Source organism: Schistocerca nitens, chromosome 3, assembly GCF_023898315.1.
Source record: "Schistocerca nitens isolate TAMUIC-IGC-003100 chromosome 3, iqSchNite1.1, whole genome shotgun sequence".
In the NCBI taxonomy this organism is placed as follows: domain Eukaryota; kingdom Metazoa; phylum Arthropoda; class Insecta; order Orthoptera; family Acrididae; genus Schistocerca; species Schistocerca nitens.
In genome coordinates, this window is record NC_064616.1 from 753,767,824 (window position 1) to 753,783,421 (window position 15,598).

The window sequence follows — 15,598 nt, forward strand, 5'->3', positions numbered from 1 at the left end:
AATGGGACTCAATTGTAATTGTGAGCTTTTATTTATGGTGTTTTTAAACATTACTTGCACACTAGAACATATTGCAGACTGCTTTTCACAGTTGTTCAGGCCCAGCACTACGGAAGGTTTGGAAGGGGAAGGTGACACTAGCTTGGCTTAGAGCTATGATGTTTGCAGGGAGAGGAGCGGTAGGCGAGCAGCAAATTTTGTCGTGTTGCCGACTATAGGAATCTATACCACATTCTTTGGATTTTTATGAACATTTACCACATGTGAACTGATGTTTGCCTGAGTCTAATTGTAGTCAGAATCTAACTGACTTTAAAATTGGTCATATGCTCAACAATAGTATTCATTTCTGTGTGATGGTAAAACTCGAGATAGGAGCCAGCGGCATACTAATGTGTTTCTTGCTGCAGTGTTAATGCTCATTGTGGAATGATGTGAATGAAAGGTTATGTATCAGCTAGTTCTACACTGCCAATGCTGGAGTGGTAGGCAGGTGACAGGTTTGGAAGTATGAGATATTGTGTCATTTCCACATCAGTGTAGAAGCAAAATCTGATATGTATTCAGAAAAAAACAGTTGTGTTCTTAGGTCCCACCATAATGACAACCTTATAAGTAGCAACATATTCAGAAGAAGCAGACAAATATTTGTGACAATAAAGATATAAATTTCCTAGCTGTGTTATTAGAATGTTGTTGTTGTTGTTGTTGTTGGTGGTGGTGGTGGTGGTGGTGGTGGTGATTATGATTAAAAATAGTGGTACCACAGACTACAGGATCAGTAAGCATAAAGGTAGCTAAGGAAATGGTCCAAAAATTAAGGTAAACAATTTCTTTTTGTTTGTTTTATTTTCCTAATATTATCAAAATGTACACAGTCAATAAATGTCATAAGTTTAGAATAGGTAAAGCTAACTTTTTGGCAGATACTTTTTGTCAATAAAACAGTTTGTAATTTTAATTAGTCAGAATACGTTAAAAATAAATTTTTCTCAAGGTGCCTCTAAAAAAAAGGGGGGGGGGGTCATCTTATATTCAGGGTCGTCTTATACTCAGGCAAATATGGTTGCTAACCTACTGCAAATCAGTGTTAGTGATATGAGTCTTTAATTCAGTGGCTAATTCTTATGTCCTTTCTTGGGTATTGGTGTGACCTGTGCGACTTCCCAGTGTTTAGTTTCCCGCCTTTCAACAAATGAGTGGTTGTATATGATTGCTAAGTATGGAGCCTTTATATCATCATATGCTAAAAGGAACCTAAATGATATACAATCTGGACTGGAGGACTTGCCTTTATTAAGTTATTTAAGCTACTTTACTACAGTGAGGATGTACCCTTCTAAGTTACCCACATTGGCTGCTGTTCTTAATTTGAATTCTGGAACATGTACTTCAACTTCTTTGGCGAAGGAATTTTGGAAAACTGTTTAGTAACTCGGACTTAGTGACACTGTCATCAGTAACATTACCATTCCTGTTGCACAGCGAAGGTGTTGATAGTGTTGTCACTGGTGTACTTTACATATGACCAATATCTTTTTGGATTTTCTGCCAGATTTTGAGATAGCGTTCTGTTGTGTACCCTGTTAAAAGTCTCTCGCACTGAAGCCTGTGCTAAATTTTGAGCTTCAGTAAAACATTGACAATCTTGGAGATTTTGTATTCTTTTAAACTAGACGTGCTTTCTTCATTGCTTCCACAGCATTGTTCTGACCTGTTTTGTGCCCTGTGGGGGATGAGGACCATCTCTCATTAATTAATGTGATATATATCTCTTTTATTTATTTATTTATTTATTGTTCTGTGGGACCACAATAAGGAGAAGTCTCCATGTTTATGGAACGAGTCAATACATGAAATTACAACACGATTGTAGAAACAGATAAAATGAATTATAAGAAACATATTCAGGCGACAAGTCATAAGTTTAAATTAAAAAAATCAACAATGTAACACTGGAATTTGCTTAATTTTTTAGCTCTTCCAGGAGCTCCTCTACAGAATAGAAGGAGTGAGCCATGAGGAAACTCTTCAGTTTAGACTTAAAAGTGTTTGGGCTACTGCTAACATTTTTGAGTTCTTGTGGTAGCTTATTGAAAATGTATGCAGCAGAATACTGCACTCCTTTTTGTACAAGAGTCAAGGAAGTGCATTCCACATGCAGATTTGATTTCTCCCTGGTATTAACTGAGTGAAAGCTGCTAACTCTTGGGAATAAGCTAATATTGCTAACAACAAATGACATTAAAGAAAATATATACTGTGGGACTGAACATCACTACCACTCTCAGTATTGCAGAGAATTACCTTCTGCTTTCTGTTCTTAAAGTAAGAGGCGAACCAATTGTAAGCTACTCCCCTTACTCCATAATGGTCCAACTTCTGCAGTAATATTTTGTGGTCAACACAGTCAAAAGCCTTCGTTAAATCAAAGAAAACACCTAACGTTCACAACCTTTTATTTAATCCGTCCAAAACCTCACAGAGAAAAGAGAATATAGCATTTTCAGTTGTTTAGCCATTTCTAGAACCAAACTGTACATTTGACAGCAAATTATGTGAATTTAAATGCTCCAGTAACCTTGTATATACTACTCTCTCAATAACTTAAGCAAACACCGATGGCATAGAAATAGGTCTATAATTGTCAACATTATCCCTGTCTCCCTTTTTATAAAGTGGCTTCACTACTGAGTACTTTAATCGGTCAGGAAACCGACCACTCCTAAAGGAAAAGTTACAGATATGGCTAAGTACTGGGCTAACATACATAGAACAATACTTCAGTATTCTTCTAGATACCCCGTCATATCCATGAGAGTTCTTGGTCTTTAGTGATTTAATTATTAACTCAATCTCCCTCTTGTCAGTATCATGGAGGAGCATTTCAGGTAACAGTCTCGGAACACTTTTTTCTACGAGCGCTATATGATTCCCTGTTGGGACTAGGTTTCTATTTAGTTCACCTGCTATATTCAGAAAGTGATTATTAAATACTGTACATATATGCGACTTATCAGTAACACGGACATTCCCACTACGCACTGATTCTATATCCTCGACCTGTCTCTGCAGACCAGCCACTTCCTTTATGACTGACCATATGGTTTTAATTTTATCCTGAGACTTAGCTATTCTATCTGCATACCACATACTTTTTGTCTTCCTAATAACTTTTTTAAGCACCTTACAATACTGTTTGTAATGGGCCGCTGCATTTAGATTGTGACTGTTTCTAACTTTTGATAAAATTGCCACTTTGTTCTACAAGATATTCTTATCCCTTTAGTCAGCCACCCAGGCTGCCTATTTGTGCTATTACCCTGTTTTGAACATTCTAATGGAAAGCAACTTTCAAAGAGCACGAGAAAAGTTTTGAGGAAAGCATTATATTTATCGTCTACTGTATCAGGACTATAAACATCTTGCCACTCTTGTTCCTTGATAAGGTTTACAAAAGTCTCTATAGCAAATGGATCAGCTTTCCTAAAAAGTTGATAACTATTTTTAACATGTGTTGCAGCATAAACATCTTTTACAGTTAAAATTTGTGCATCATGATCTGAAAGGCCATTCACCTTTTTGCTAACAGAATGCCCTTCTAGTAATGAGGAATGAACAAAAATATTGTCTATGGTTGTTCTACTGTTCCCTTGCACTCTCGTTGGAAAGAATATGGTTTGCATAAGATTATATGAATTAAGGAGGTCTACCAGCATCCTTTTCCTTGCACAATCACTTACACAATTAATATTGAAGTCACCACATATAAATAACTTTTTGTATTTCCTATAAAGTGAACCAAGAACCTCCTCTAGCTTTAGCAAAAATGTTGTGAAATCAGCGTCTGGGGATCTATAAATAACAACAGTAAGAAGTTTAGCTCCACTAAATGTAACCACACCTGCACAACATTCAAAAACCTTTTCAGTGCAGTACTTTGAAACATCAGTTGACTCAAATGGGATACTGTTTTTCACCTACATGGCTACTCCCCCACACCGCAAAGAGCTCCTAGAAAAGCTGCCAGCCAACCTGTATCCTGGTAAAGGAAGTCTCTGAATTATCTCCTTATTTAAGAAGTGTTCAGATATACCAATAATTTCAGAGTCAACATCTATAAGCAGTTCACTAACTTTATCTCTAACAACTTGTATATTTTGATGAAATATACTAATTCCCTCATTACTCGGATACCTAAGCTTTGTTGAAAGTGGTTCTTTTCTTAGAGAGACTTCCCTTAAGCAGGAATACCTATCAGCTGACTTCAATCTAAAAAAGGTACAGCTCTAACACCCACAACTACCGGAATTTTCCCATGAGTGGTCCCACCAACCCCACTTATGCTGTCACCTATAAGCTTTGCCAACCTCCCCTTTCCATACCTGTTGAGGTGCAGGCCGTGTCTAGTGAAACCCGTCCTGCTGATAGACTCCACCGACACCACTGAAATGTGACTCATGCCTTCTGTCATCAGCGCACCCCCAAGTCTCATGTTATTACGCCTGATGGCTGTATTAAGATGAGGCCGATCGTGACGCTGAAACAGTCCCATGAAATGCACATTCGTGTTGCCAGTCTGAGTGGCTATTTTTTCCAGGTCACCATCTATGTCATACTCCCCATCCCTGTCAATACTATTACCAGCCCCACCCACAATCACTACCTGATCCTCTTTAGTAAAATCCCTACATAACCCCCCTATGTTAACAGTCACCTGAGCCAATCCTGCATTAGGCCTCACAATGCTGGTGACCTGGTACTCACTCCCCAACACTTCCTGCAACTGCTGTCCTACATCTCTACCATGAGAACTACCTAACAGTGGAACCTTCTTCTTTATCTTAGACTTTGCAACTGTCCTAGCCACTGTAACTGCTGAGGTCTGCTGCATACTTCCTACATCTACAGCTACTAGAGATTCCTCTCCACTAGACTCTGACAGTTGGTCATATCTATTGAAAACACCAATAGTAAAACTATCTGAAAATCTCCTTCTCCTAGCAGATCTCTTGCCAACAGCCAGCTCCCATCCCCCAACCCCCTTCTCCCTCCTCATCCTATCTAGCTCCTCCTGTGCGTTTTTCAACTGCACCTGAAGGGCACGGATCTTACGCTCCTGCCCCTCTATCAACTTACTCTTGCTACATAACCTGCAGTTCCAGGAAAGGATCTCACCAGAATGCCCACTGGCTTCCCCACTGCATTCCCCCCAGTGAAGATACTTCGAACAAGTCTCACACTGCAATCCATACTCAAGAGCCTATGGCAAAGCCCACACTTCTCACTCATGGTAAAATTTTACAGTTATTGAAACAAGAAAACAACTTTATCTAAGTTCCGCTACTACAATAAGATGATGATAAAAACTGACTACAATAATCACAAACTTGCTCTACAAGGGAAGTAACTACTATTATTGACAGTATTAATCAACAACAAATGAGAATATAACAAAATACTAACACAGAAAGAAAATCAAACGTCTAATGACACAGTAACGAAACTGAAAGCAGTTCGCAAAAATTTCTTCTGAAGTTATTTCACCAGAAAACACCAAGAACACCGGTTGAAGACTACTAAAGTTCCTAAATAAACTACTATACACAAACAATTAATTAGCACTTAGCTTTCGATGCGCCGCTACAGCTGCAACTGGTCAGCGTGGAATGTAAACACGGGTAAGAGGTTAAGTTGCTCGATATGAAACACTCACAAATATCAGGTCACAACACAAGAAAGGCAGAGGTGAATGAAGAAACCACTAATAAGTCACTTATATAGTAAATATTATCACAAAAACCGTTAAAATATATATCTGAAACCTAAAAATATATGAAAACTTAGAGAGCGATCTCACACGCAGTCACGTGCTTATGACGTCACACCAAAGACTCTCAACTGCTATTTATCTGTTTCTCTGAATTTGAGCCACATCTGGTCTATACACGTGCACTTTGGAATAAGTGGAGACTGTCTCTTAGGAAGGTTCCAGTGAAATTTTATTTGCTTTCAGTCTTGCTTCAGCTACCATGTGGACACAAATCCTTGCATCTGTAATGATGCCCCCCATTTGCTCGGGATTGTTTGTTGCTAAGAGGTGAGGTATGTTTTCCTACCATTTACACTTTGAGTGGTCTCATGAAGTAATTGCTCAAAATAATTTTTCAGAGAAAGCAATACAATTTTGGACTATATTTTATGCCTGCCACTGGCTTTCAAGATGTATTTTCGCCAACACATCAGGGGTAGATTGAAGTCGCCACCAGCTATGATACTATGAGAGGGGTACCTACTTGAATTGAGTGCAAGCTTCCGTTGAACTGCACAGCAACTGAATCATATGAATCTTGGGGGGGGGGGGGTTCAGTAAAATTAGTTATTAATTTATTTCAGTTGGCAAGTATAACCTTGACCAATACTGAATTGCAGGAAGTATCTATATCAATTTCACTACGTGGTAAACTATGTTTAACAGCAGTAACCTCTCCACCACCAATATTATTTAATCTATCTTTCTGAACAACATTAGTTCGTCTGCAATAATTTTGACTTAATTTATCTCCAGTTGTAGCCAACTTTCTGTACCTATAACAATTTGAGCTCCAGATATTTCTGTTAGCACTTGGAGCTCTGGTCCTTTCCAGACACGACAATTTACAACTACAATAGCGACTTCTGCTAGGTCTACCCCCAGCCTATGTTTGCCCTGCACTCTTTTAGACTAATGCCCTTTCTGTAATTTCCAAGACCCTCTAACTTAAAAAACCACCCAGTCCATTCTACAGATCTCAGCCACACCCTGCATCGAGAGACCCCTGACTTCTTCAGTGGGACATGATACACTACTCTGTGACGCAAGTCAAGGACTCTGCAGCTTATGCAGTTTCAGAACCATCTGGACCTCTGATTCAGACCCTCCATTCAGCTTTGTGCCAGTGGTTTGCAATCAGTTGCATCGATGATGCTACAGATGGTGAGCTCTGCCATCATTTCACAAGCAAAACTGGCAGTCTTACCACTTAAGAGGCTTGCCCAAAAGCAGAGATAATCTCTCTGGTCTGTTGCGGTGCCATATGCAGGTATTTGACCCTGGAGGCACACTGGGGACAGCTGCTAGGCACCCCTGGTGCTGCAGTGATGCTATCCAGTGCCTGACTGTGTGACTCCGCATGGAGCCACCAGCTTCAGGAGTCCCAGAGAGATGACCAAGCAGAGGCACCAGAAAGGCATTCTGTTGCATGGGTGCAAGAAAACCAGGTAGAAGTAAGCCATGTTGGGGTGTATGATGACCATACTTTAATGAGAGTCATGTGTTAGTGCACCAAGGATGTGGAAATGGTGTTGAGAAAAAAGCACCATATACGTGGAGAGCAGTACAAGGATTTGTCCAAACTGTCCGAAAACCTCGTTGCTGACAACAGAGAATGGAACATGGCAAACATGGAACATCATCGCCAAAGACAGGAATGTAGTGTCACCAATAACGTAAATGTGATTTCGCAAAGATGGAATCTTTGTTGCCAATGACAGAAATGTATGTTGTGAATGTGAAACTTCATTGCCAATGATGAAAATGTAATGCTACAATCATGGGAACTGGTTGTCAGTGATAGAAATTGCCAGATCTGTTGAGAGGAGGATATTGCAGAGGAGTTCTGTCATCATTGCCAATTTGTTTTGGAATAAGAGCATTGTAGAAAAGTTTTGCCCTCATCACCAGTCCTGTAGTATTAATAGTTGTATTACAAATAACTGTGTACCCAGTAATCACAACCTCAGTCCTAATTGCCAACTAGAACCTTAGTCAAGCACAAACATTCTGTTGTGACTGGTGTATGGTGCATGAAGAGAGACTGGCTTCCAAGTAATCTAAGAACTGATTTTGTTGATGACTACTTCACTAAAGAACAGATAACACTTGGCAAGTAACTGTTCAGTTCTTTAGTGAGCTACAATAAGAGATAACACTTGGCAAGTAACCACAGTTTTTTAGTGAGTCACAGAAAGAGATAACATTTGACAAATAATTCTGTTCAAGTCCACAAGTGCTGGCTGTTGTATGGTTCAACACAGAATGGCTAACAGAAGATGTTCCATGTGTGATGCATAGAATGAGCTACTAGGTGCGAAGAGCATAAAGGCTGGAGCATGGACTTTGAAGGATGACCATGTACTCTGGCTGATGTCGCTGGGTGCTGCCAGCATAGAGCTCAGAATGGACACTGAGTGAATGCTGAGCTAGTCATTGAGTGGTATTTTAAATAGGCAAGTGAAAGGATTTCTGCATGGAGCACAACTTGATTGTGGTGCTACAGTCATTGCAGTGCGGCTGCTGGTGGTGAGACTGGTGTCTGATGTTGCAGCTGCAGGAGGTAAAATGTACAAATAGTGACCATGTTTTGGTCATTGTCCAGAAAGTTTACATACACCTAGTGCACGCACTAGCAAGTACTGGTTTGCCACCACTTACGCTGGATGACTGGAGTTGTCAAGTTGCCAGTCACGGATGTATGTCTGGTTGCAGAGGTAGTTGGCTATTGGACATAGATGCAGCACTGGATGTTTACTTAAATGTCTGTGGACTGTTCATTAAATTACAGTGATATAAATAGATATGGGGTGGGTTGTTGTGCTGCATTGTGCCTATCATGGTGCTGTGAGTGAACAAAATGATGCCCTTGATCAGTGTTTATGACATATGTACCCGTGGCACTATATCATCCCATGTAATAGTCTCTGTATGAAGCTACAACTAGGGAACTAAACTGTAGACAGCTTGCAAATCAAATTTTGTCATCTGATGTGCTCCTGCTTTACTTGTGTCAACTTAAATTGTGATTTGTGAGTTGAAATGCCTTTCCTCTTGCTTCAAATATCCATTGGTTGTGTTCCTGTGCTGGAGTTGGTCTGTGTGCTCTGTGGCACTCAGTTATCAGAGGTGTGTGGTAGTGGCTTTTGTACATACTGTGAGGACATAACATTAGTGTTAATGTGTTGTACTTTGCAATGGAACTGATCACTAACAGCTACCCCATGGACTGCCAATTTGTTGTTGATGCTAGCTTATTGGAACTCTTGCTGTCAACACTTCGTTACCTTGACAGTTATTTCTTACTGACAGTTTATTGAATCAAGGCAGTCTAGATAGATCCTCGACATGGTTGTCCATAAAAATTCAATGCTTACACAACTTTGGAGATGGACTTCTCATCAGCCTAAAACTGATAATCTCATTGTGATCAAATCCACTGAGGTGTCATGTTGCCTCCACCCTGTATATAACTCTCACTCAGATAGCTAGTGTAATCAAACTGTTCCATCTGCTAAACTAATTGCCCTGTGTCTCTCCAGTTCTTCATATGGTTATTAATGATGAAAAACCTAGGAGAAATGTAAGTAATTGTTGAAAAGATTGACACCCTTTTACCTGTGTGACAAAGTGCTGAGAAATTTATACGCATATAAACTCAGTGCTGACTACTAGGTATCCATACTTTCATTTTTATTTGTAACATGAATTTTTACATTTAGTGTAAACACGGTAAATGTCGTGTATCCAGCAGAAATAGTACAAAACAAAGATTTGAAAATATGCATTGACATGAAATGTGGTTGACAACCAAGCAATGTTTCTTTTGCTAAGGTGGTATGACAGTTATTTATAATCAAGAGTTAAAGAAAACAACACGTAACTGCACTTGTAGTACCAAACCTTTACTCCACAGTCACACCTGAACAGACATGAACACTGATAATAAAAATATTGTTCAATAAATACACTATAGAACACAATAACGCCCTTTAAAGTATTCATTCAGTATTGCTTGCTCAAATGATCTGAGTATACAGTATCTGTACCCCGTTATTTACAAAAGGCTGGACCTAACACTGCAGTGTTTTGCCAGTTTTGATGTCAAATGAAAATTGCGTAGTGCAGACCCTGGAGACTAGGAGTGGTACTCTAGAATCACCCATAATCAATACTGATAAAAAGTAAATGACACTCTATATCTTATGTGCTGTTGATTTGTCATGTAGAGTTTCTGTGTGGACAGTATTGCAGGACATTCAATGTGACTGTTGCTGCAGGAATGTGTCTGTAGAATCTGAGAGTAGTTCTCTCCGTCACAGTATGACCATGTCGAACTTAATAAAACCATAATGCATCCCAGTCATTACATGCCCAAAAGACTATAGTAACTATAGCAGATGATTATTTATGATGATGAACTTTCTAGCATGTTGATAATCCTGTGTAATTCCATTCTGCAAACTTGTTTAGCATTGGTTCATAAGTACATGTCATCAGTAGCAGTGATTCTATTTAGCATTGGTCCCTTCTTCTCTTGATGTCATGCTGAATATGATTTACAGATTTTGTACTGGGCACATATTCAGTAATGCATTTAGATACAGTTTTAAATATACATAAATACTTGTGTAGAAATTTCGAAATGGATGCATAATAAGAACCTGTGTGTGCTTGTAACTTCACCCCCTACCCTAGCCCTCATACACACTGATGAAATAAAATGCCTGGATAGTTTATAGCCCTGAAATACAAGAAACATCATTTGAGGGAACAGTAAAATTATGAGAGAGAATTGCTGATCAGTGCTTACCTTCAGGAAGCAAAATTGTTTATACTGCTGATAAGCATACATAAAAATAGAGGAAACTACCATTAGCTTTCTGAACTATTAGTTTGAGAGAGAGAGGAAGCAGCAAGTAGAAAATTTAGATCAAGCATACACATGCACATGTGATACCACAGAAAGTGTAAGTAATTGTGAGATACTGAAATAACAATTAGTGTTTCAGTTGATACTAGACTATTGTAATTCCAGTAGAGTGAGGTGAATTACAACTTGTGTTGTTACTGTGGTGGCTCATTTTTCTTTTCAGATATTTGTACTATAGTGAATATTAAGCTTTTCATTGTGGTTGTGGGGGCATGATTTACAGTGACGTCACGTTTCCAATTTTCATTGTGTTAGGAATTGTATGAAAGTCAAACTCATGTATTATTAATTTTGCAGGTACAAATCTCGTGAAGAATTTTGTGCAGATGTGAGGCTCATTTTTAACAACTGTGAAACATTCAATGAAGATGATTCTCCTGTTGGAAAAGCTGGTCACAGTATGCGTTCATTTTTTGAGACCCGGTGGAGTGAACTGAATGGAAACCATCAAAAACCGAGCACTACTACTTCAACATAAATTTAAAGCCCTGTACTAATGTGAAAATGAAATGTGTGTGCGTGTGTGTTATACTGTTTTAATGTGCAGACCCGGTTCTCGTGTTACTGTGTCTTTAACTTGAAGGAATACAAGGTATTTTCTGTGATCTGGCGAAAAAATACACGAACAACCTTTTTATTAAGTCACACTTCTGCCAGCAGTGTTCTGCAAGATACAATTAGTCATTTTTTTTTAATTCTGATGTAATATTTAAATCTGTTGTAGTGAAATGCTACTGTAATATTAATTGAATTATTTATTCAGTTGATAGGTTTCTGAAATTAGAAATGCTTGGTGGACTTTTAATTCAGTGCACTAGTGTGTTTAAGTAAAACATTTTTAAATACTTTTTTAAATACGAAGTGTGAATCAAGAGTGAAAAAGACAATGTGAATGGCCATATCGATGTGCAGAGTATATTTTGACTCATTACATTAAGTATTTTTCTGGTGACTGATATGCGTCTCGTATACCTGCTTAATTTCCCAGTTTTAGGTTTAATAATTCTACATCTGCCATATGTGATAGGCAGACAAAAATGTTTGCCCATAAATGTTTAACTTGTTTTAAGGTGCGTATATATATGAATATATATTTTGTATTTACTCTTTTGTTAGAAGGATTCCAAAATTTAAATGCTAAATGTGAGATTCCTGTTAAAACTGCTTTGTTGTCTTCAGCATAACCATTCCAGTGAAGCATCATAATGAAGTAAAATATATTCTACATGTAAAAACAGTCATTGTAGATATGCAAGTCCTTGTGTTGTTTTTAATTTGTAAAATAATTGATAATTTATTACTTTTTGTGTAAATATTTCATTTTATCAAAACATTGAAGTAACTGCATATGTCCATGACAGTTCTGATTTATTTCATAGTTGCAGAAACAACAACTCATTCTTTTTAGTTCAGTATCATCCAAGAAACCTTTATTCATAGAATCTATATTTTCTGTTATCTTAGTTTGCTGAAAGATTATACACTTATGAACACAGAAAGTCTGGGTATAAATTGTTGTTCATTGATACCTCTCTGCATTCCCTTGAGATGTAACTAGTGATCCAACACACTTGCAGTAAAATGTGTATATAAAATATTATTTCAAAGTACAATTTCATAATTATTTGTAGAAGTCTTTAGCAACAGAATTTTGTGTGGCTGTTATGAATATATGTCACTTTATTTTGTGACTGCTTTTTGCTCATTACTGTTACATTTAATTCAGAAATGGAAGCTATGTATACAGAATTTCATTTATGACTGTCTTAAATGAAGAACCTCAGCAGTTATATGTTGTGAAGTGAGATGTGTCTGCTTGCAGAATCCTATTTTCCCATTGAAAATAAAGCAATGTAAAGCCAGTACAATTTCAAAATATATTGAAGCTCACTACAGTATTAGTTTTATGTACTGCTCCATATTAGTTCTGTCAATGAAGCAGTTATTGTAGAGCAAGGAAATGCTGGTAACATAAAACACTTCTACCTTGTGGATGTATGGAAAAGTAGCATGCTATTGTTAAATTGTAAATGTATATAGACATTGATGTTATGTAGCTGCTGTTATGTCACATCTGTTACAGTGTGTTACATTGTTATACATACATTTAATTTTTCATGTTGAAGGTTGAATTTACTGAGATTTTTGTACAGCTGGACGGAATCTGGATTGATGCAGGTGTGCTTATTTTTCTATCTCTGTGACTTTATGCCGTACTTGTGTAAAATATATTGAATATGGCTCATACCTAATACTCCTTTCTTAAAGTGTAAAAAAAAAAAAAGAAAAATACTATGTAAGTAAGGTTCATAGCAAGGGTTCATATATGGGCGGCATTTGATAAAATTTTCATTTTAAATCTGCTGCTTACACTGGGGAGGACTGATGCACTCTTTCATTAATCTGCATAATTTGCAAGAAATTGTAGAGTGAAGCTTGGGCTTCCTTTACATTTCATATCCTTAAAAATGCTTAGAACAGAAATCTGGAGTTTTTTCCTTAGCGATGCATAGTGGAAGAATAAGTTGAAATTTTCTTTCAGTTAACCAAATACATATTGCCACAACAAAGGCACCATGATGGGTAATAAATTTAAAAGCAGTATGTGTCACATTTTGTTACTACAAATTTGTTGTGTGACACTATTGTTTTAATTTCTTCTATGACTGGTTAATGTTGATGTATAACCCATTATGCAGTGGATGTTGTTATACATCGTATTCACATTCCCCTTTTCAATTTGAGAGAAAGGGGCATGTAGCTAGGTAATAAAACGTAAAAAATCCAGTATCAGATTCATGAGTGGTTAGTTTTAACATTATGAACATCGTTTCCATTATTTTGGTACTTGTTGTGCCTTTTCATGCTTATAATGTTACCTGATAATGCCACAGGTATCAACAAAACACCCAAATGCTGTGAGCAGTCCCCTTTCATTAGGCTTGATGTAAGCCGTAATAAATGACTGGGCTCATATACATGATTTTGCCTTACCAGAAGGAACACTTTACCATCAGATAGTTATTTACTGTTGTTGGGGACTGTACATGTAAACTCAGATGAGATATTCTCTGCTTGTACTGTAATGAGTAGTGTTAGAAATTTGATTTTAAAGGCCATTATTAATACTTTATGTAGGTTTAATGGCAGATATATGAGGAAGTAAGAAGTTTGTGCATCACTTTCAATTGTACTGAAAGGAAAAAGTTTTTTGTTCTAACTGTGGTACTTATTTGAGGTTTAGTGAAGCAACAGTTACTGTAAATACCTACCATGTATTAGTTTCAATACCAAATCATTCCAGCAATGGAGAGTTCACTGAAATAATTTGGCAATGGATAAATTGTTCCTTGTGGATATACACTGGAGTATTCATGAAAATAAATCACAGACAGATGGATTTTTCATTTTCAGTGACTGGAGACTATTATATCTTTTTGGTGCACATTATTTTGACAGTAATCGTGTCTAAAAAACTTCTTGGTTTTATAGGGGCACATCAAAATTTACTACCACGTCCTTGCTCTCGAGGTTACACATGATAATCTCAAAGCACTTTGTCCATCCACAAGTACAACTGAAATTTAGGGAGTGGTGCTATAAGCTTTTAAGCATGTAGTATTTTATTTTCCAAATTTAAGGGAAACAATCACAGATTGTGAAATTGTGCTTTGAAATGTTGAGTTGATATGACGCCACAGCTGAGAGTTCATGAGAACTTGTGATTTTTGTGCTACTGTTTTGTTTCCATTGTTGATGGTTTATTTAAATTAAATTTTCAGTTGAAGTTCTCAGGAAGAAGACGTTACTCACAATTTCATTTCTCTTATTTTGTAAGAACAAGTTAGATGAATGAGTTTTATAAACCAAAATGCAGTGTGCCTACAAACACCTTTTTCACAGAACTTCTACTGTGCTGCCTGGTATTCAGTGATAATGTGGATATTGTCACTGTTGTGACAGGAACTCAGAAAGTGTTGATTAAAAGAAAAAAGAATATATAATATATATATGTGAATATAAATTGCCAAATAGACTGTATGAAGTGAAATAATTTTTTTCTAATGAGATACTTATGGGCATTTAACTTGTGACAAAAAAGAAGTTGTAAATATTTATTTTTTGGTGTTTTATAATTTCTGCTAAGGTAGATCCCACTTTTTTTTTAAGTAGAACACCTATAGCCGTTAATTGTTATATTTCCCTGTAACCTTGTACCAGACAACCTGCATCTGATTACCTGCCATTCTACATCAAGTCTGTAATGGAAGAGTCATTTAAGAATAATATTGTGTGTGAAATATTTAATATATTTACTTATGTGAGAATACATGAGGAAAATGGGATAAATATCTGCAGATGAAATGTTGACTCCTGAACTGAAAAGTGTAAATGTTAATATATGAAATGATTTTCAAAATGATTTATTAAAGATGATTAATTATGTGTAAACATTGCTGATTCGTCAAACAGCCACTTTGTGTTTCTGACCCTGAACAAAATTACTCTGAAGTAAGATAAAGCTATTGATAGGAACCATATAGATGATATTCTGGTTTACGCAGAAGAGGTAATATTTAATTCTACTGAATTAAGTGGAACATAAGATATAAACTCTTGTTATGCTTTTCAGTCAGTTCTAGAACCATATCCATTGGTTTTGAAACCTTGGGATTCCATTTTCATAATAATTAGAACACAAGGTAACAGTTCACTGAATAGTAGATGTGTGAGTCATTAAAGGCACATTAACAAGGCTAAGAACTTTGCCAGTTTCTGGACAAATCCGTATTCACATAGACACATACTTAAAAGGATTTGTCCAAAAACTAATGATGTGCTCCCTCTTGTTT

General features: G+C 37.1%; 1 protein-coding gene across 1 annotated transcript in view; it reads left to right on the forward strand.

Moving 5' to 3' along the window:
- The window catches only part of LOC126249416 (bromodomain adjacent to zinc finger domain protein 2B-like), a 352,537-nt gene extending 337,340 nt beyond the window's left edge, over nucleotides 1-15,197 (forward strand). Inside the window, exon 37 of the mRNA XM_049951070.1 lies at nucleotides 11,043-15,197. Coding sequence (XP_049807027.1) covers nucleotides 11,043-11,223 — 181 coding nt within the window. The 3' untranslated portion in view covers nucleotides 11,224-15,197. The remainder of the gene's footprint in view (nucleotides 1-11,042) is intronic.
- Nucleotides 15,198-15,598: the final 401 nt, after the last annotated feature.